Raw genomic sequence first — 19,515 nt, 5'->3', positions numbered from 1 at the left:
TCGATACATGCATTCTACACGAGTTCCGTGTCGCAAGACCACGTGTACTCCGATTTTGTGCCACCGGATTCGTACGCTTTTGTGTTCCCATTTTCTTCTCTCGTTTGGAACTAACAACGAGTTTGGTATAATTATGTTCTCTGTGATGGAATACGATCCGTCGTGTCGTAAACTGTTCCCAATCTTCTTCGATATCTGTTAAGTCGTTAAGGTTGATGGGACATATTCGTCTAGATCAATTAATGACGTTCGGTCGTATGTTTTAAGAATTTTCCACTCTGATGTATATTTTTTTTTGTCGCTTTACTCTCGTTAAGAAAGAGGTTCCGAGTTCGCGTTTGCATTTCGAACTTCGGATAGAAAGGCGAAATTTCATTAACCAACGTATCACTTACGTAGTACTTTCGTTAAATATAAAGAAATATTGTCAAATTTTATAACCTTATGCATAGATATCCGTCGTTGACTAAGAGTTTGGAAACAGTGACAAGCAATGATCGTGTTCATCAAGAAGTGGCCACAAATCACTCTGGACAAGAAGTTATTTGTTCTGACCAGGGTAAATGCTGTCCATTTTTATCCGTATGACTTCCAGTTCATCGGGAGTGAAGTTCTCGGCGCGCTTCGTGGCTTCGTTCACGAACTTATTGAACCAGCCAGCCATTCCTGGAAGCTTTAGCGTGTAGGAAAAGTGAAACCTGTAACGAACAGAAACCGTTGGTTTAAAAGCTGACTGCGAAGCAGTAACCTGAAGTATCGATCAAATGAATAATTCTAATTGGTCGTTACGGAGAAACGTTTGTCCTTTCCCTATTTCACACTGGTTCTGAAATCTTCGCTCGACTTTATCCTCTTTGGTTTATCGAATAAAATTATTCAAATCTAACCCCCTGTCTTATAATTTGGTAAAGAATGAAGCTCACTTCCTGATCTTGTGCCGGCACCATTCCGTGTAAGACAACGAAGCGTATAGTCGTGGCATCGGGAGGTCCAGCATCTCGGTAAGGAAGAGGAGGACATTTTCGTACGCGATATCCGAGACGACGGCATTAAGCCCACTCACGACGCACCTCGTCATGTGTTCCCATTCGGGACTGACGTTTCGTAGATTGGGCTTAACCCACGATTCGAGATAATCGTTAGTGCGACTCCGAATGTCCTCAAGAGTTCCACGGCAGAAGTTGTACCTTTAATTTTAAAGCAAGCAATTTTCCGCAAGAACAGGACAATCGAGAAGCAAGGAGAACCCGACTCACTCGTCCTCCACTCCCAGTTGGTACCCGATGCTTCTCCATAGGTGGCAATAGGCCTCGAGATCCTCGTCGGATGCGTAATGGACCCCAAAGGACGTCGGGAAGGAGACGAGCAAACCGACAAAGCACCACTGCGTCAGCGCCATTTCAGTCTGATTAATGCTCTTGGGTCGATCAAGGCTGCTCGGCTCCACGACGTAGGGACACTGGTCGATCTTTGGGGCCTCGCAAGCCTCGGAAAAATCCCTGATAAGAGTTTCCCGCATGGGGCACCAAGGGTTGCCAATTTTCGTCGCGGCATTTATTTCCTCGGTAGTTGAAGTTTCCAGTCTCCGTCTCACCGCCGCGTGCATCGCCCTCACCGTCGAAATGTCCCTGTTAGCTACGGACGCCTTTGTCCACAGGTCACCGGTCATCCAGTGCCGAATCCGCAGCCCCGTTGACAGGTACCTTGAATTTAGAATTGATTAATTATCGGCGAACGTGGGAACGGCGAGAATGAAAACGGCGTCAGGTCCGTTTACCAACCAGTTTTTGCATTTGTACTTTCGTATCAATCGGAGTTACGTTGGGGGTCTGGTTACCTTTTGAACGCGGTGTACGGCGTGCTCGATTTTCCGGTGATGATTAACGGCTGGAGCGAATCCTCGATGCTGAAGATAACGAACAAGGTAAGCGCGTTCTGGAAGAATATGGCGTACATGTGATTCTCTGCGAACTTCTGCCCTCGTCGCAGCTTTTCCATGTCGAGCCAATCGGGTTTCTGATCGGCGGATCGTCCGCAGTCCCCGGAACGTGTCCATCCGGTCATCAAGTGCAGGACCGAGTCCGGCACAGCTTGCAAAGCTTCTTGTAACAATTCTACCAGCGATTCCAAACTTTCTTTGGAAGGATCGACAGGTTTCGAAAGCTTCGAAAATAATCCTTTGACTTCCGAAAGAGAGGATTGGTTTTTCATCCGTTCAAAGTTACGCAGAATTCTAGTTTCGCCACGACGTTCAATCTCGGCCAATCTACGTAAGACTGCCTCTCTTTGGTACGTTTCATCAATTACTTCCGACTCTGGATTCACTTCGGCCAAACCATCGTCGTCGCTTTCATCGGTCTCCGCTAGTATCCTCGAATTGTTCTTCAGTTTTGAGTCCAGTTCACGTTTTTCGTCAGCTATCGTCATCTTCGTAATGCTTTGACAAAATTATTCAGTCTCTTACGTACAAAAGTCGGGTCCGTAATTTTCATTCGGCAAAATGAAAGATACGTGCAATTTTCACGTTACGTAGTGAAGAAAACTCGTCAACAACCCCCTCCACCCTCTCCGGGAAGTAAAAAAATGACATTTTATGCATTTGATGTTTTTTCTCACGACTCGATTCACGGATTCTTACGAAACTTTTTTTACGGGTAGCTGTTACCAAAAGATCTTTTATGTAAATTAATTCGGGCGCGAGGAGCTGCTCCCAAAGTTTCGAAAAAAATTCATAAAAGTTATAAATCGTTATATTTTGAAAGACTATTTCGATGCTTGTAGACGGTACATAAAACCGAAACATTTCGATTACAGATGTTGAAAATAATTGAATTCGACACGCGTGCGAATCGCGGCAATTGTGTGAAGGCTCGTCTTTGGCGTGCCTTAATTTAGTCAGATCATAGGGAAATAATTCAAAATGCAAATCGAGAACTTAGAAACTATACCTATATACTCGCAGAAAATCGCTTCCTGCAAATCAATGAAAGTGTAATTTTTCAGGGTCATTGGGAACGCCAGAAATGGATATGACTAGTAATTAGCAGGTAAACACAAATTGTTACATGTGACGATGTCATATTCATACTTGTACAAAACATTTAACACCACCAGGTGTGAACAACACGGTAATACTTTGACATCTGCGGTGTGAGATTTCAAGCTATTAGCTATCAACGGATACAGCGGAAACGCATGTGTGCAAATTTCGTTAATGATTCACGCTCTGAAAATTTTAAGCGAACCACTGCCGCGGTAATACTTGAAAATGCATGAGAACGAAATTGTAATTTTTAAGAATTTCCAAAAAGAGCATTCCTCCTCCATTAAATTTATTCTTTAAAGCACTTACCGAGTCTTCCAATTTTGAGTTTCGTAGCTGTCAGCGACTTCGTAGCATTTTGATCTGGGAATTTCCAAGGTTCCAGAATTTCTGACCAGCGCTGTTAAAAATTTCAGATTACAAGCAACCGGTAAATCTGATAAAAAATATCCAATATGCAGAAAAACAAATTTAAATTCTGCGTACATTCCAATGCGTTTTAACAAATTAATCTTTCTCGGCGTAATACCATGATCCCGTTTTTATTAAGTCCGATAATAATTTTGCAAAATATCACTGACTTATTACCAAAATTCACGTCACCGAACCGCTCCAATGGCTCGAACACGTTGCGTCTGACGTTATGCAACACAACATTCACTCTCACACTCCTGATGCCGAGCATTAGGGGAGACCTGCATAAAAAATGCCGAAGCGAATCGATGTCAACGACCCATTCAACTCATACGTAACAATAAACATACCATCCGGTCATTTAGTTCATTTATTTTACGGTACCAATTCACGAATGGAATACATTTCCAACCAAAAACAATTCTTTTAAACTCTTCTCTGCCTCATTGTTCCTGAATAATTCTTAATTTTGTCGACGAAGGGATCTTGATCTTTAGCGGTTGAGTTATTGAGCAGGAGGTAAAAATTGAACGAATTTCGATAAAACCGTAAAACATTCTCACCCGATGCAACTACCCTCATGAACATACAATTACGTGCGAAATTCCATTACTTATATTTGTATTTAACGAGCAATTTCAGATAATTATAAGCGGGTACCTACCCAAGTCGTGCAACTGACTCGCCGCACTGGCGCAAATTGTTTTTGCAAAGCTTGTACATACCGTTCTGAATCGGCGGACCATCAATGGCTCAATATTTCGACGATACATCTTTCATATTTACTATACGCCTGCGTGAATATTATGTACATAAATTATCATACTGATTCCCCGGAACGGGTAACCGTATTTACGCGAGTGTGTAATTAATCTTTTGGTAATCGCTTGCGCTGTGTCATTAAACTCGTCCCCCGACACGTATATTACAGTTTTCAAATAATAGTTATTACACGAGAAACGCGAATGCAAAGAAAACAAATTAATCTTCTGTACCTGGGAAAAAGTGTGTTAATTTACTTCATACGTACCTAAAGCAGTAGGAAAAATTTTACGTGTACACACTGAAATTGATTGCTTCAATTCACGCCGGTCCGATAGACAAATTACCGAGGATAACTGATCGTAATTATTTGATTGGTGAACTGGCGAGAAATTCTTGCCACGTACCTGGCGCCGAATTTCCCCGATGTCTTCACAACAATACCACGAATATTGCGGTTCAGTTAATTACACCCTTGTTTTCTACTCTATTATCAAGTATTCAACACCGATCATTTTCATCTTCTTATCAGAAGAATTATACCGACAAAAATAAAATTGATAAAAAAACAAAACGGATTAGGACAGGACGAGAGAAATTTGCGAGGTGAACTGTTGCAGGGCAAAAGTAACGTACTTGGTGCATTAATGCGTGGCACCTAACTTGTGTACACGGTGTATACAAAGAAAGTCTTCCATCCATGGACGCGTTTGTATTTTCGCGTTCGAATGCCTATGTTACGGTTAGTCATTCGGTGAACTCGGTTGACTCTCTCAGTGTCTCGTTCCCACGCTAATTCGTTGCAATAATTCCTCATAAATCTTCCTGGTGTTGTATATTCTGCAATATATAGGTATATATATGTACGTTAGAAGCAGCCAGGAAGATAACAGTTCAGCTATGAATTCTGGCTGCAGATCCGCGTGTCCACGAATTACTTTTCCACATACGTATCGTAGATGTAAAATGGAACGGTGACCACAGGTTCGAATGCTTGTTTATACAGCGAATGTACTTTTCTCACAGAATTTCTTTTCACAAACGAGCGGTGCAAACTCGTTGTGTACACAACCAAAGTTACCGTTTTCACATGCTGGACTTCAGGGTGCGTGAATACGTGATAATTAACTGTAAAACTGCATGGGAATGCGAAACCGGCGATTCTGAGGATAAAATGCGTTTTAAACGTGAACTACGTTTTGCTAAAGCTGTTATAAACGTTACTTTTGTTAAGCACGCTTCTATTCTTCAATCAACACCTAGATTTTCTTTGTTCATACAACAGTGCGCCGCTTTCACCGAACCAGTTCAAGCCTATAATCCTATGTTAAGTGCATGCAGCGGTTCCTAAAAGCACATACAACTGTACAAATAAGACGGAAAATACGCAGTGAAAAACTACCCTCTCTTCCAGCGTCTAAAAGAAAAAAAAATCGCAAAAACGTTGAAAATAAATACCTGACCGTGACAGTTGCTAGAACAGAAGATGATCCTCCTGATATGTTCGAGCGTATCAACGACGCGATAAGTGTACCCAAACTCGTTGTCGCGCAAAGCTACTCACTCCATCAGATTGTCATTAAGAACGAGCCCCGCCTTCGAGTCAAAAACGGCCGAGGTGATGCTGCAATTATAGCGTCCACGAAGACGAGGTCGTCCCGTACCCTGAACGATATCGCCGTAATGACGTTCCTTCAGCATCCCCCGTCCGCAAGGGGATGATGTTCCAGCCGGCGCCTTGGCCACGGCGCCGATACTTTTCACTCTGACCATCACCTGTCGGCTGTGTGGCTGTGGTGACCCGAATGGCGGTGGCCATACTCTCGACTATGGAAAATTTACGGGGGATGACCTGGAGAGCAACGGGTCGACACTACTGGCTGTTTGTAACGCGGACTTCTCTCGACTTAGCAATCGGCGCAATGCAATTCGTCGTTCAGGAGGCAGAGGACACCACGCACTTGCTCTTCCGCTCGTACAAATTGTGATTAACAGCGTAGGCGAACGTCGGAGCGTCGCTCGATGGTGCCGTGATTATCGCAGGCCTGGCGCCACCCTGAATGTTCAGACTGGCGCCCTTCATGGCGAAAGCCTCCGACCCCTTGGCCACTAAGTAGATCCGACGCTTGCCCCAGTTTATCCACTTCGGATCCTTCTCATGGAACATATAAATTCGCCACGACGTGGAGGAGAATGTGTTTCGATGCTTAGCGAGCCGCTTTGAACGTTTTTGTATCAAGCCAATCCAAAAAGGATTGATAATGATTCTCCGCTGCGTACGGTCACAGCGTAAAGTTCTGATACAAAACCTGTGACACTGGTGTACGGAAATCTCTGACGATCACTTGCGACGTCATCCGGATATCTACCGTCGGTGGAATCGTGCTTGAAGAGGTAAACCCTGAGCGCTGGATTCTGTCTGTAGAATCATTCATTTGTCCGACTTGAATGCCCCGCCTTACAGGTACGGGTGTGCAAGACGGTTCTTCATTGAGAGAATTTTTTATTTCCCGTTAGCGCTCAGTCTTTAACTATTTTCGTTTTTTATCAAAATCGAAAAATATAGTTCCAAGGTACGAAATGAAAATTAGTTTTCTAGCTGTTACCGGAAAGTCTGTTATCCGTTACTATTCTTTCTCATTACGATCACTGTTGCTGTGTTTTCTTGTAAGTGTTGCGAAAATTTAATGCTTGTGCAACAATAAATTGACGTTGAAGCCTTGTTTAACTAAAAAAGTAGAGTAAACCTCAGAAACTGATTTTTCGTTGCAATTACCAAAAAAGGATCGACAATAGTGCTAAAACGATACCTGTTTTACCGAATTATTCCAGTTACTATGACAAATGAAATTTTTCTCCGTGTTTCAATACGGTCAAAGCCCTTTCTGCGAACGGTGACCATTTCGGAAAGAAGATATGTTAATCAATGGAACCTTGCCGCTCTGACGTATGCGCGGTAACCGAAGGTGGCAGATCCGCCATCGCGAACCCGTTAACGTCATCCCCAATTAGGTGCGTGTCACCATGGGCAAAAGCCGACTGGCGCCAAGAGGAGGTAACGATCGTTGCAAGGGACCTGAAGTTAATCACTCGAGGCGTGAGCCCGTAATTTTTTCATAAATAAAACCAGCTCACGTTCGGTGGTCAGAGCAAGAGTCTGCCGTATGGCAGTTGAGTCTGCGAGTGTGCGAGAAGTGATTTAAAAATGCCGCAAGGCGTGGGTGGAGGTCTACCTGTGTGCATGGGAACGTTCACCGCTGCCTTGCCGTTTGTACTGCATTCTACATCTCAGCTGGCTCTTAACTTTTATCTCCGACTATCTACTCTTGCAGAGGCTTGGGAATGAACTGCACGATACAGTTGCCTTGTCCTGTTGTACCGTGCACGGTATGCATATAATACTACTTGCAGTATTATCTCCGTGCCTTTCCAAACGCGGTTTTCTTACGCTTCCGGATACCCTTCCTTTACCCTCAGAGACCGATAGGTGAGACAGCTTTTCAGGATTTCGATGATAACTCGTAACGTCGCTTCTCATTTTCGTCGAATTCGTTCGAGCTTGGTGTACATTTTCGTACAAGTGATCGGTCACGTTCCTAACCGAAGGGTAAGTATATGTGGCAACTACGAGAGCTGCAGAAATCAGTTTACACTTCACTTATCTCGACGCATCACTGTTGGCCTCAGCTCGAGATAGAACATTTATTAGATTCCAGGGATCGTGACGGACTCTGGGTGATAAGTTTTCAGAACGATTGGAAGCAGGTGGAAAATCCGTTGGAGTGAAACGGCTCGTTGGTACGAAAGATTGACACGCTTCACGTGCATGCACGTGCAACTGTGGCGCGTGCTTGATATTTTGCAGCAATAAAAGTGGCCCAACATCTCTAGATCGCGGGCCGCAGCTGGAGGGATGACTTTCGTCTCGAGGGCCACATGCCGCTGGAGTTCCCATACCTGGACTCCTCGATATACGCTGACGGCAAGTCGGAGGACAGGTGTATCAGGAGGCGTAAATTCCGTCTCTGTTCAAGCCAGCCGTCTCCGAAAGTCGAGATCCCATCGGTTATGGCGAGTGGTAGGCGGCGCAGAAACCACTGAGGATAAAACGGTTATTAAAATATCCTTAGAGCCGCGGATTTAGGCCCTTGTAATACCGTGCTATCACGCTGAATCCTTCGAATGATCGTTAAATAAAAGACACTGTGCACGCCAGGAGCTCGACGCGATCTCGGCCCAGAGTCGAGTTCTCACGCGGCGTCGCTGCCACTTTGGATAGGTCAAGGTATGCCTGACCTGCTCAATTTACTTCGATTACCTCCGTGCACTACGTACCGTAAATTGAACAACCTGGCGCGTGTCATCCCATACTCGCCGCCTTGCCTTGCAATCACGTTGCTTAACTCGCTTCGAGCAGACGCCGATGGTCGCTTCTCGTGAAAGGACCAAAACCACGCAGGAACCACATCACTGTGACCTCGTTAAGCGGACGACGCTTATCCCTGTACCGATCATAGTCCAAGATCGAAAGTGGAATTCCGTTTTTCAATCCTTTTGTACTGCGGTAGATCACGTTTATTACACCAGCCGTGCAACCAAGCATCAATCAAAAAATCTGGAACTCCGTCCTGTCTCTTTCCAAGTTCCAGCGATTCGGTGACATTTTTTTAGGGTGTCGGGCTCGTCTCTAGGTGGGCAAAACATAGTCGATAATACCAAGGGTTGGTATTCGAGGAGAAAGGGCTTTGGCGAAGGTGGGGGTATCGGGATATCCACGTGACCGTCGACCGCGTGCTCCGAGCTGCAGCCATGGAAAATCGGCTCTACAGAGTGCCTTCACTTCACTCACCACGCGGTTGTCGACGGTGTCGCACGGCAGTGAACCCGGTGCAATTTATTTTTGAACTCAAACCATGGCGCTGAGAAATATTGCTTGAATTTTTGCCCATAGGACCGCGTGACTTGTCAGATTTCATTTCTTCGGTGAAGGGTTCGAGTGAATATGTACAGGCTTTGAAGGCTTCCGGGGCAAACCGGATGTTGAGTGTTCGCCATTCCGTCGACGTTTAAACAGCAATCACGAAGAGCCAATGTCCGATTCGTCCCAATCTAGAGGTAACCGTTGTCTTCTCAAGCCGTGAGAAGCGTCTTCGTCTCCGGTCCTCATCTCGCCCCGAAGATCCTGACCTCCGGTTCTACCTTGGTGATCGAAGCGACGAGTGTTAGGACTGCGTTTTCTCCAGTACCATCCGGGAAAGAAAGATCCAAATTCAACCGCAAAACCGGTGTCTGTCATTCCACGCCAAAGTGCAGTGCCTGTGGTCTTGATACTGTCGTCAGTTGGATAAGGAGACAGAGACATTTTTGAATCTTGTGGATCTTGCCGTGATCATTCCACGTCTGAGGGTAAAATGTTCGTCGAAAATAATCGACTGGCCGTCGCTTTTGCACTGGTGGTTTGCTTGCTGGCAGCGTTATTGCAGGTGAGTCATTTTATCGACGATAATTAAATCAGTCTCGTTATAGGCAGATTACCCCGACTAAATTGGGTTCAAAAGTGAAGCAAGAAATAGTCGGGAAAACAAGAGTCTCGTACGAATCCGTTCGTTAGCCGGGTGATCGTGATTATCTTGAATTCCCATGCTCTCGGCGATTCGTCAGCCCTCACTTCCTGTCTCGAAGCGAAGGATACTACGGGAAATTGGTCCGCTTATCGATTCCTTAAATCGACCCTTCAAAGGCGCACGAGCGTCTTAAGAAGGATCTTGACGATCTGAGCCTCACGGCTAAAAAAATTGTTGCGGCGCGAGTTCGTAAGGTGAAGGAAAAAGATTTTGAAATAAAAATGAGAAGTGTATAAAAGTTTTTGTCCCGCAAGGTTTTTTTTTTTGCTGCATGCTAAACGTTACGAAGTACAATTTAAACGTTGGGAAATAAGCGAAATAATAAACGTTTGACGAAAAATTACTCTTGGCATTTCACGTGAGACTACCAGAGTTATCAGAATTGCCAATTTTTGCCAGCTGTAACGATCGCACGATCTGTAATTCGTGATTGCCAGAAGCGTTCTCCTTGGGGATTAGCGGCTTGTATGGTGTATCCAACGTAGGTATGAAAATAAGATTCGATTACCGATTCCAATTACGTTTACCGAAATAATTCGAATCGACGACAGGGGATCGCAACGGTGGAAATTTGAAAGCCCCCGCGGAATTCGATGGCACGAATTGCGTACCTTGCAGGTAATTCTGACGGTACTTCATGCGGACAGGCAGGCAAGCAGGCATTATTGCTTTGCCGTACAGCGTTTAATCAGCTGATACGCTTCGCCTGGCATGGTAAATAACGCAATATACACAATCGGTTTTTACGAAGGAAATGATTTTTTCCTCTCTTCTCTTTTTTTTTTTATTCATTAACTCAAGGCCCGGTAACTCCGTTGTTCGGCGTGATTCGGCCGCGGGAATTAACTCGAGCGTAGAATTTCCCCCTCGATATACTTTGAACGATATCCAATCGGATGCAGGTGAATTAAAATCGTCGTATAATCGATGGATTTAAAACAATGGTATAATAATAATAACCTGAGGAAGAGAGAAAATCGAGCCGTGCGGAATGAACGCTTCTCATCAACCGGTTGATGGCATGTCACAGCCAATTATTTCATCCAACTAGAAAATAGCTGGCATGGTGACGTTCGTTTATTGTTATTAATCTATCTGTTGGACTACATGACAGGAAGAATTGCGCAATAACGTAATTACCGTCGCTTCGTTATAGCCACTAGTTGCCGTAGGGAGATAAGATAGCCTTGTATATTTTCATTGCTTCATTACGCCTCATGCCTTACCCGAAAATCTGTAGATTTCGCTTTTGGAAATAATTTGTGCAAATTAATAATTTTTGGACTGAAAATTTACGATCCGATGAATACCGATCTCGCATTTCGTATATACGTATTGTATGCATCTATGTCAATTGGTATCACAATTTTGAGTGATACGTCATTTTATTTACTTAGAACAGAAAATTCATTTTCTCTAACAATTCCGCAATAAAAAAAAAGGAAAACCACGTTAAAAAATACATGCAATCATCGCAAAGGCAAGAAACCGTACAATTTTCAAATAAAACGTCCGACAATCAGTAAGGCACTTAAAAAAATTTTACGTCTAAGAATGATGGAAATATTTTTATTGCCGACAGTTTCTTACGGCAAAAACTGAACTTGGTTTGGAAAAGCTGCAGATCCACGTGATCTATAATTTTCACGTTGAAACAACACGTCCGTCGCGCGTTAATCTAAACGCATTTTATATAAAAGCGGCAAATTTCACCGCCCATTTCCGCCAGTGCTTGTTTCTCTCCCTGTCGGCGGGGAGACAGAGATAGAAAGAGAGCGAGCTTGAAGGCAACAAGGAGATAATGGAAAAGGTAAGGTCCCACGATTAGCCACGGCAGTCGAGTGGTCCGGTAAATAGGCTGCATTCATTATTTCATTAATAATTCATGAGTGAGGAGAGCGACGAATTGTTTTACAGGAGATATAACACCTGCCAGTAAAGTAATTACAATTATAATGGTGAGGCGAACAGGTGAAATATTTTGAAGCGAAAAAGCGAAAAATTGGAACGACCATCGATTTTAGCAGGGCTTCGATGATCGTTTTCAGAAGTTTGTTTGCCCAAAAAACAATTTTATTAGGAGAGAATTTTATCTTGAATATTTCTAAAATCGACATATTTGTGAGCTGCAAAGATACAACTTACTGGAATCATAACAAAAAGCTGGACAGCTTGATTTCATATCGCTACAAAATTTTTACAAAACCTAACAGATTCGTTCGATTTCAATTATTACGATGACTGATTTTATTGAGAAGACTATTTTCTACCAATTCGTAGGGACATTTTTTTTTTTTTTCTTTTTTGACAAATATAATAATTTGATAAATTATTACTCAATGTGCGATTAACTCGTAACGAAATTCAGAATATGTACTAATTTTTTCTGAACCAACCTGCCGAACAAGTCAATTCAACTATTCCCGGATTATTCGCATCATATTTTAGGAATCAAGCAAACGATTGTACGACTATTATACATGCACGCGTGCAGAGATTTTCTTGTAGAACTTTCTTACCTCACTTTATTCTTCGTTTCCGCGTCCGCAGGGCAATTCAGACGCTCTCGACTTCCTCTCCAAGGGTGCAGTTCCCTACAAGCCCCGGAGTCGGAAGTGGTAATAATTTCACCGCGCAATTAATTGGAGGAGATCTTTAACCGCGATCTCAAGTCCCTCAGTCTAGTTCCCACCTGGCTGCATTTACCGCCATGCACGCAGCAAGGTTGTTAATTTTTTCGGCAAAGTTTAAGAGGTGAGCGCATATGAGATCCAGAAATCCGCATGTGCAACGCGATGTGTAAGAAAAAAACATTTTTACCTTTGATTAAGCATGCATAATTCATTAGGTTCAAAGTACTCGGCAGATCTGCAGAATTTGATATTCCAATTTAGTTAAATATATATTATCAACGAGTTTGAGCTAAAGTGCAAATTGACGCAGAATCGAATTGTTGAAAAGCCGAAAATTAAATTAGAAATAACGAAATCGTTTGTGAGAATTCAATCTCTAATTAAATAAATCGTTAATCGGTAGACGCGTGCAGATCGAGTTACGTTCTCTGTTCTATTCCAGTAGAATTTAACGAAATATCATGAAAGTAGGTAAAACGACCGAGGTGTAGAAATGGAAAAGGGATGGGCAGCTGTTTCAAGCGACTTCCGTTGTCGGGGGAAGGGAAGTCGGAAGTGGAGGAATGTACACGTGTATAATGTACGTGTATGTATTTAAATAATTTCAGGGTTTTGGCTTCACTCGACCCCCGACGACAGATGGAGAAAATACGTACCCAGATACGTTGTACCTGTAATACCTGCAGGAAAACGACAACTCGACGTTGCCTGCAATTATGCACGTGCGCTGACCGCGGTCATCCGGATTCCGGAAGCTTAAACGTGCCGGATATTGTTGCAGGCCGATGACGTAATGCACCTTCAAAACGGCGTTGAAAAAAAAAAATTGGGTAGTGAAAAGCGAATGAACTCGGATTTTTCAAAAGCGAAGTTTCATTGGAAAAAATTTTCATACCCGCATAAAGTAGAATATTTAAACACAACACCGGTCAACGCGAATTTTGAGTCTGGATTCTAGATGTCAAATTTTCATTTCTCCCACGTAACTAATAAAAGAATAAATAGTTTTGTTAAGTTAAGTTTACTTTTGTACGAAGAATTATATATACTAAAAAAAATATTTATCATAAATAACAATTAAACAAACTTCAGTTTCGCATTTGAAAAACTTTTATTCAAAATTTTAAATACACTACCTTTATCAAACCTGTTGTATTTCCTTCAAGTTTGTTTCAAATGTGAGAAAAGAACACCAAGTACACGAGCAACTTATTTTTCCCTTTACCACTGAAATATGAGATTAAAAAAAAAGTCCCAGGTTATGTTTGTTTGTAAGTGCATTGTAGCGGCAGTTTGTCCGTGGAAATTTTCGCAAATATCGCGAGCGCAATTCCAACGCTTTGTCTAGACTCGAGTCGTACCTGTTGCACTTGCCGGTAGACCGCAACGCGGATTTATCGATCGATGGATCCCGCGGGTAGAAGCGTTAAAAGGATTTACGGCTCCGCTGGATCCTTCGGCTTCACAAACCGTCGTAAAATACCTCCGAGAAGGCGCTGCGGTGTCGGAGAAAAACGCAATTCGCGATTGCGCGTTCCGACTTGTTATAGGTTTATTCGCCAGGTTCGAACTCGAGGCAGGAAAAAAAGAAAAAAAACTGTAATTCTGGTGTAAAACGCGGCCGCGTCTACGCACTTCGGAATCAGCTGCAGGTCTGCAACTGCAGGTAAAAAGTGTAAAGGTGCAAAGGTGTCTCGGCATCAACTTTCCGAGAGTTTCGGAGCAGCAAGGTGTTCCTGCGCATCTGCGTCTCGGAGCAGCCTTCGGCTTAACGATCCAGGGATCGTCGATCGATCGTCGATTCATTGCGTTAATATACTTGAACGAGACGAAACGTATGATACGTGCAACTTTTCGAAAGACAAGAATTTCAAATCACGTCAAATAATATCTTTTATTAATTGTTGATTCGGCTAGCCAACGTTTGGTAAATATCTATTTTATGTGATATCTAATAAAATTTCTTCGAATCAATACATTTATACGATTTTCGACTGTATGTATAGTTTTCTGAACGACTCTTACCAGTTACCATACTCGAATAACTCATGTTTTTTCATAATCTACAAACACAAGTTATTCCTCAAATTGAACAATCAAACGTATGAAAAAATAATTCATTCTACTCGAGAAATTCATATAATTCTAACAGAAGTCGAATCATTCAGTTCGTTTGCGGGAAAAAATATTCGGCAAAATCAAACGACGCAACTGCAGTGTTTACTCGAAGAAAGTACAATACCTATATTTGGTTGCACCGATTAAGTCTAATAGGTAGTTATTTTTAACGATCTACCGGCAATGTAGCCTTATCTATATATATATATATGTATACACATACGTTGAGGTCCAGGTGAAAAGCACGATGGGCGGAGGTGAGGAGGAGGTCGAGAGGCCCGGTGCTAATTTACTTGACATCTGGCCCGCAGCTCCCGAAGTCCCGAATCGTTAAGATCGGTAGCGCGTGCCCACTGAAAACCGCTTTGACCAGCTGCCCGTTAAACCTGAGAAGTCGCTTAATTGGCACCGTAATTGACCGACGAGAAGTCTTGGATCTTCTCGACGACACACGCGCCGTATATAATAACAATAATAACAATAATAAAGATAATAATAATGATAATAATGATCGATTACGAATTCCATGTGAAATAACGGAAACTTGGAATTCGATTCTTTGGGTAGGTTCAAAACTTTTGTTAAATCGTACGAAACGCGCTCTCAAAGTGGGTGGGAAATGGAAGACGAGACTTTCAGAATAGCGTTGATTTCAATACCGAAAGGAATTGCAACATTTACACAAATTATACAGTCAACGGTTTAAGGTAGTGGAGAAGGGCTCGTTTGAAATCAAGTCCGAGCTGCTTCGTTCCTCGTTGCTACTTTACTGTGTATATGATTGACTTTTTTAAACTATGGTAAATTATGGTAATAAATAAGAAGGCACGTCGCGACCCGATGACTTATTTCCGCGTTAGTTACGCGTAGTGTCACGAATTGATCTGTGTACAGCATTGTTGAAATCGAACAGTAGCGTATAACGCAAGGTCCGTGTCGATTTCTTATGCAATTGTGCGTGAAAAAAATTTTCTTCACGTCAGCGTTGAGGGGCTTCGAACGCACGCGTGAAAATTGGTCCGTATTCGTTTTTCGGATCAACGGTTCTATCTAGTATCATCAGATCGAGGATCGGATATCATGCGGGTATGTTGTGTTACGGGTATCCCATTTATTTTTTATCTTTTTTCACATACACCGAGCAACACCCGGCCTTATTCTATCCCTGGCTGGATAAAGCGTCAGCTGCAAACCCTCTCGTGCCTTCGGGGCTCGATACCTTTGTAGCGATGCAGCTTCGTTAAACTCTCGACGAACGTTATACCGAGACGACAGATGCTGCTTGTATTCAACGAATATAATTCCCGTGTTTACAAACTGTCGGTACTACGTATGATAATATGATTATTTAAACGACGATAATAATTTCTCATTTACGTCTGTGCGGCGAAGGTGAGGAAAGAACTTTCAAATCGGAATACGCAGCGATCGAGCATTTCTTTTTATTCCCCTCAGTGTGCGACGAAAATTTCTTCGTCGAAAAGAATGATTAGCTTGTCAATGAAACCGAGGATAATTTTCAGGTACTCGATCCTCCCGGCGATCGTTTAACCAATTTTTCTCAAATATATTTTCACCGATTGTAAGGTACGCTGTAGGCCTCGGGTATTTCGAATTACAAAACTCGCGGCGCCGAGTTCCACCTGTTGCACCGTCGCCACGCACCTGGCTTTCATAAATAAATTCATCCGATCGCCGAAAGTTCCTTACAGTAAGCTTAGCTACAAAAGCTCCGCTGGAAAAAATGCCGATATTTTAATCGTATCGGTGTGAAAAGTTTGAAAATTGACCGATTAATTCTTTTCTTACAGTTATCGGACTGCCGGCCGCACATTCGTCATCACCGAGGCGATTCTCGGTGCAGACGTTGCGAGCCAGGATGGGGGATGACGTCGCGATGCTCGAAGGGCCGAGACACGGAATGTGGAAAATGCACGAAGGGCACTTACAGCCCTCACCACAGCGTCCACCCCTGCTGGATATGCTCGAGATGCGGTCCAGGACTCTACGAGGCTCATCCTTGCACGAGCCGCGCCGACACGGTCTGCGACTCTTGTCACCGGGGCCCGGACGAGGCCTCGGAGAACCCCGACTTCCGCCGGAAGTGCAAGGGCCTCAACTTCTTCCTGGCGCCCGAGGACGCCGCCAACACCGGGGAACAGAGCGTCCTGGTTAACGAGCCCGAGGAGAGGTTCGACATGGATGGCAGGGAAATTATACTCCGAGAGGACGTCGAGGCTGCCGCCGGTGCTCAATTGCGGAATATCAATTATTGACGGAACAATTCGGCTTTTCACCGATAAGAATTACTCCGAGATTCTTGGGCGATATATCGAGATTTGAAAGATAAAAGTAAAACCTTTCGGTGGCTCGATAATCGGATTTAATTGAGAGCTTGCTGCTGAGTGAGAAACTCGGCGTTTTTGATGAAGAAAAAAAAAAAAAAGAAAAAGCGTGTACGTCGTAGCGTTACGTGACATATATACCAAATACAATTTATAATATTATCAAATATGCGAGAACAGATCGTCGGTGCTATAATAGAGTATAAAATCGCGAATTTGAAGAATCATATTATCTTCCCTCCGATGTTTCACGATCAGTTTTAAATTATTCGCAACAACAACAACAAGAACAACAACACAAGTAATACCTGCAGCGAACTGAATCTTATAACTATGCAGACGTTTCGTTGTTACAGGATCACTTTTTGTCTACAATTTTTGATTTTAATCCTTTACTGGAATAAGAAATAAGTGCGAAAAAAGATACGAAGAGCAAAGAACATGGATTTTATTTCGTATGTAAAACTAGTCAATAATATAACGTTAGATAAGTATGGTTCAAGCCGCGAAAGCATTTTTTTTTTTTTTTTTTTTATTCTTCTATTATTATGTTTCTCTTTTTCTTCACTACAATCATTTCGATTCGGAGCATACCGAATATAACGAGTAATAACCGAATCTTGAGAAGAATGAACGACGACAAGCATTAAACAGCAGTGTACATGTTTATTTAATTATTGATTACACTTTACGGTTAAGGTGATAATAATGTTTATATTATATATACATATACGTGAATGTATATCGTATATACGATACGAAATATAGCACACGATACTGGCTGTACGTTCATATAACAATATTATAATCAATCAGTGTTTCTCTCAACTTATGTCTGCATTTGTGTGTGTGTGTCTATAATTGATGGTTCCTACAATACTATAAATAATTTCCAACTAAGCTACATAATGCATACGCGTATGTATATTACATACTCATTTTTATAGTAAATAATATTCTACAATTTACCAATTATTCGCAAATTAGTTACTTTTTTTCCTCCAATCGTGTGTACAGAAACATGCCATATAGCTCCCGATTATACATACAAATAATATTTATCTACATTCAAAGGAGACGTTGTTTTCCTAGATAAAACACCGTTCTAGGCTCCTAGAGGTACATATATAGAGGTATTTATAGGGGCAGCACACTATCGCTGTTATAATATTTATAATAATAATTAGCTGGCAGGTTTCACGTAACTGATTATACAGGAATGCTATGAAATGAATGCTGCGAAAAATCTGTATTAGGTTGATTTGCACACATATTAACGAGTGCGAAAATGTATTGTAATAATGTCAAGTACATGTACAAAATCGGTGACATTGTTTTTTTTTTTTTTTGCCGTTTCTTCGTTTTCACCAACGGTTTTGAAGAAAATCTACAACTGAATAACGCATATGTAAATTAATTTGCAACGATTCAGCGTATCGGGTCGGAAATATTCGTCAACTGTCTAAAGAGTAAGGATACATGATTTTCTTTAAATATAGATTGACAAGCGAGAATTCAAATTGCAGGGAAAAAAATCACACTACTAACTCGTCGGCGATTACAAGTGCTAGAATAAATGCTTGAATTTAATCGAATAATTCTTAGCATTATACAATTATTAATTAATACCAATATATTACTTCTTAAATTTTATTCATATAGGTATACCAATTTAATTCGTCGTTTATTTGACTCTGTATATTTATATATTATATATTTTAATTACATCGTAACATTTTATACAGATTTGGTATTACCTGTGTTGTATACTGTTGTAGGTATACGTATTATTATTATAAGTATACACGAGTGGTAAAAAATTGAAATTAAAACTGTTGTACATAAATATCCACAGATTTCACTGAATTCACGTTGTTTTTGAACACTCAATTCATATGAATAAATTTATGTATATCAAGCTTCAGGATCTCACCGTAAATATATATATATGTATATATATGTACGATATATATATGATATTAAAAGTCGTAGATATAGGCAAATTTGAAAGACAGATAATAACTGATAACGCGTTCTAATGCGCGAATCAACTTTTGAACAGAAATAATAATCCTCAAAGCTCAATGAGGCGAAATCCTCAAGCTTCAAACTTTCAACGACACGAGAACTCGTTTCTTTCACATCGTGCGACACCCTAGCAACGTACAGCAAAAGATCATGTCTGTTCTAATACAATATAACATAGCTAATTACAAACGAGCCTCTACACCCGTTAATTTATGCCCAGCGTGTTACAACGTAATATAACATAATATGTATTCGTAATATTAAACATTTCTTGCTGTTTATAAATATGCCATAATTAATAGTTATAAATTCACGCTGTTTTTCTTTTTTTTTTCTTTTGTCTTTGTTTCTTTCGCACTTCACACCTATCTCGGTTTTATCATTTCTTTTAGGTACACTCATTCTTCGAAACATAGAATGGCCTATCGTGTATCCATATGGAATTACTTTCATTGCATTTTTAGTTCGTAAATTAACTATACGTATGTAGTACCTAATATACAGAAGCAGGTAATGAGTATTATAGATTTCTAGTCTACTGTATTACT

At 41.7% G+C, this 19,515-nt stretch overlaps 3 protein-coding genes across 4 annotated transcripts; 1 reads left to right on the top strand and 2 right to left on the bottom strand.

Annotated features, from left to right (window-relative positions):
- Positions 1-256: 256 nt before the first annotated feature.
- On the bottom strand, positions 257-2,208 carry LOC124295083. The gene is made up of 4 exons (XM_046743422.1): positions 1,838-2,208; positions 1,257-1,703; positions 924-1,187; positions 257-698 (listed from the first exon to the last, which is right to left on the bottom strand). The coding sequence occupies exons 1-4, from the start codon at positions 2,062-2,064 to the stop codon at positions 542-544; spliced, it is 1,095 nt and encodes a 364-aa protein (XP_046599378.1). The 5' UTR covers positions 2,065-2,208; the 3' UTR covers positions 257-541.
- LOC124295045 lies at positions 2,115-5,992 on the bottom strand. The gene is made up of 5 exons (XM_046743121.1): positions 5,784-5,992; positions 3,632-3,738; positions 3,353-3,443; positions 2,226-2,437; positions 2,115-2,131 (listed from the first exon to the last, which is right to left on the bottom strand). Exons 1-5 carry the CDS (start codon positions 5,990-5,992, stop codon positions 2,115-2,117), a joined length of 636 nt encoding a protein of 211 aa, XP_046599077.1.
- Positions 5,993-9,064: 3,072 nt separating this feature from the next.
- On the top strand, positions 9,065-18,459 carry LOC107227266 (tumor necrosis factor receptor superfamily member 4-like). 2 transcript variants are annotated; one of them, XM_015668365.2, is made up of 2 exons: positions 9,065-9,702; positions 16,406-18,459. In XM_015668365.2, the coding sequence occupies exons 1-2, from the start codon at positions 9,631-9,633 to the stop codon at positions 16,868-16,870; spliced, it is 537 nt and encodes a 178-aa protein (XP_015523851.1). In that variant the 5' UTR covers positions 9,065-9,630; the 3' UTR covers positions 16,871-18,459. The 2 variants fall into 2 exon arrangements, with proteins under 2 accessions (XP_015523851.1, XP_046599363.1); XM_046743407.1 differs by lacking the exon at positions 9,065-9,702 and adding an exon at positions 15,479-15,680.
- The last annotated feature ends 1,056 nt before the right edge of the window (positions 18,460-19,515 follow it).

The sequence above is a fragment of the Neodiprion lecontei genome, chromosome 6, assembly GCF_021901455.1.
Source record: "Neodiprion lecontei isolate iyNeoLeco1 chromosome 6, iyNeoLeco1.1, whole genome shotgun sequence".
Classification (NCBI taxonomy): domain Eukaryota; kingdom Metazoa; phylum Arthropoda; class Insecta; order Hymenoptera; family Diprionidae; genus Neodiprion; species Neodiprion lecontei.
Note: the sequence above shows the minus strand (reverse complement) of the source record. Positions and strands in the feature narration are given on the sequence as shown.

Bases quoted from the DNA above. Each gene is read 5' to 3' on its own strand.
- LOC124295083 (XM_046743422.1), bottom strand. From the start codon at position 2,064: ATGACCGGATGGACACGTTCCGGGGACTGCGGACGATCCGCCGATCAG. The intron at 1,188-1,256 runs GTGAGTCGGGTT...TTAAAATTAAAG, and splicing joins CAACTGGGAGTGGAGGACGA to GTACAACTTCTGCCGTGGAA. The intron at 699-923 runs GTGAGCTTCATT...TGTTCGTTACAG, and splicing joins TGCCGGCACAAGATCAGGAA to GTTTCACTTTTCCTACACGC.
- LOC124295045 (XM_046743121.1), bottom strand. From the start codon at position 5,992: ATGGTCAGAGTGAAAAGTATCGGCGCCGTGGCCAAGGCGCCGGCTGGA. The intron at 3,739-5,783 runs GTGAGTAGCTTT...TTTTTTATGCAG, and splicing joins CTTAATGACAATCTGATGGA to GTCTCCCCTAATGCTCGGCA. The intron at 3,444-3,631 runs GTAATAAGTCAG...AATTTTTAACAG, and splicing joins GTTCGGTGACGTGAATTTTG to CGCTGGTCAGAAATTCTGGA.
- LOC107227266 (XM_015668365.2), top strand. From the start codon at position 9,631: ATGTTCGTCGAAAATAATCGACTGGCCGTCGCTTTTGCACTGGTGGTT. The intron at 9,703-16,405 runs GTGAGTCATTTT...CTTTTCTTACAG, and splicing joins TGCTGGCAGCGTTATTGCAG to TTATCGGACTGCCGGCCGCA.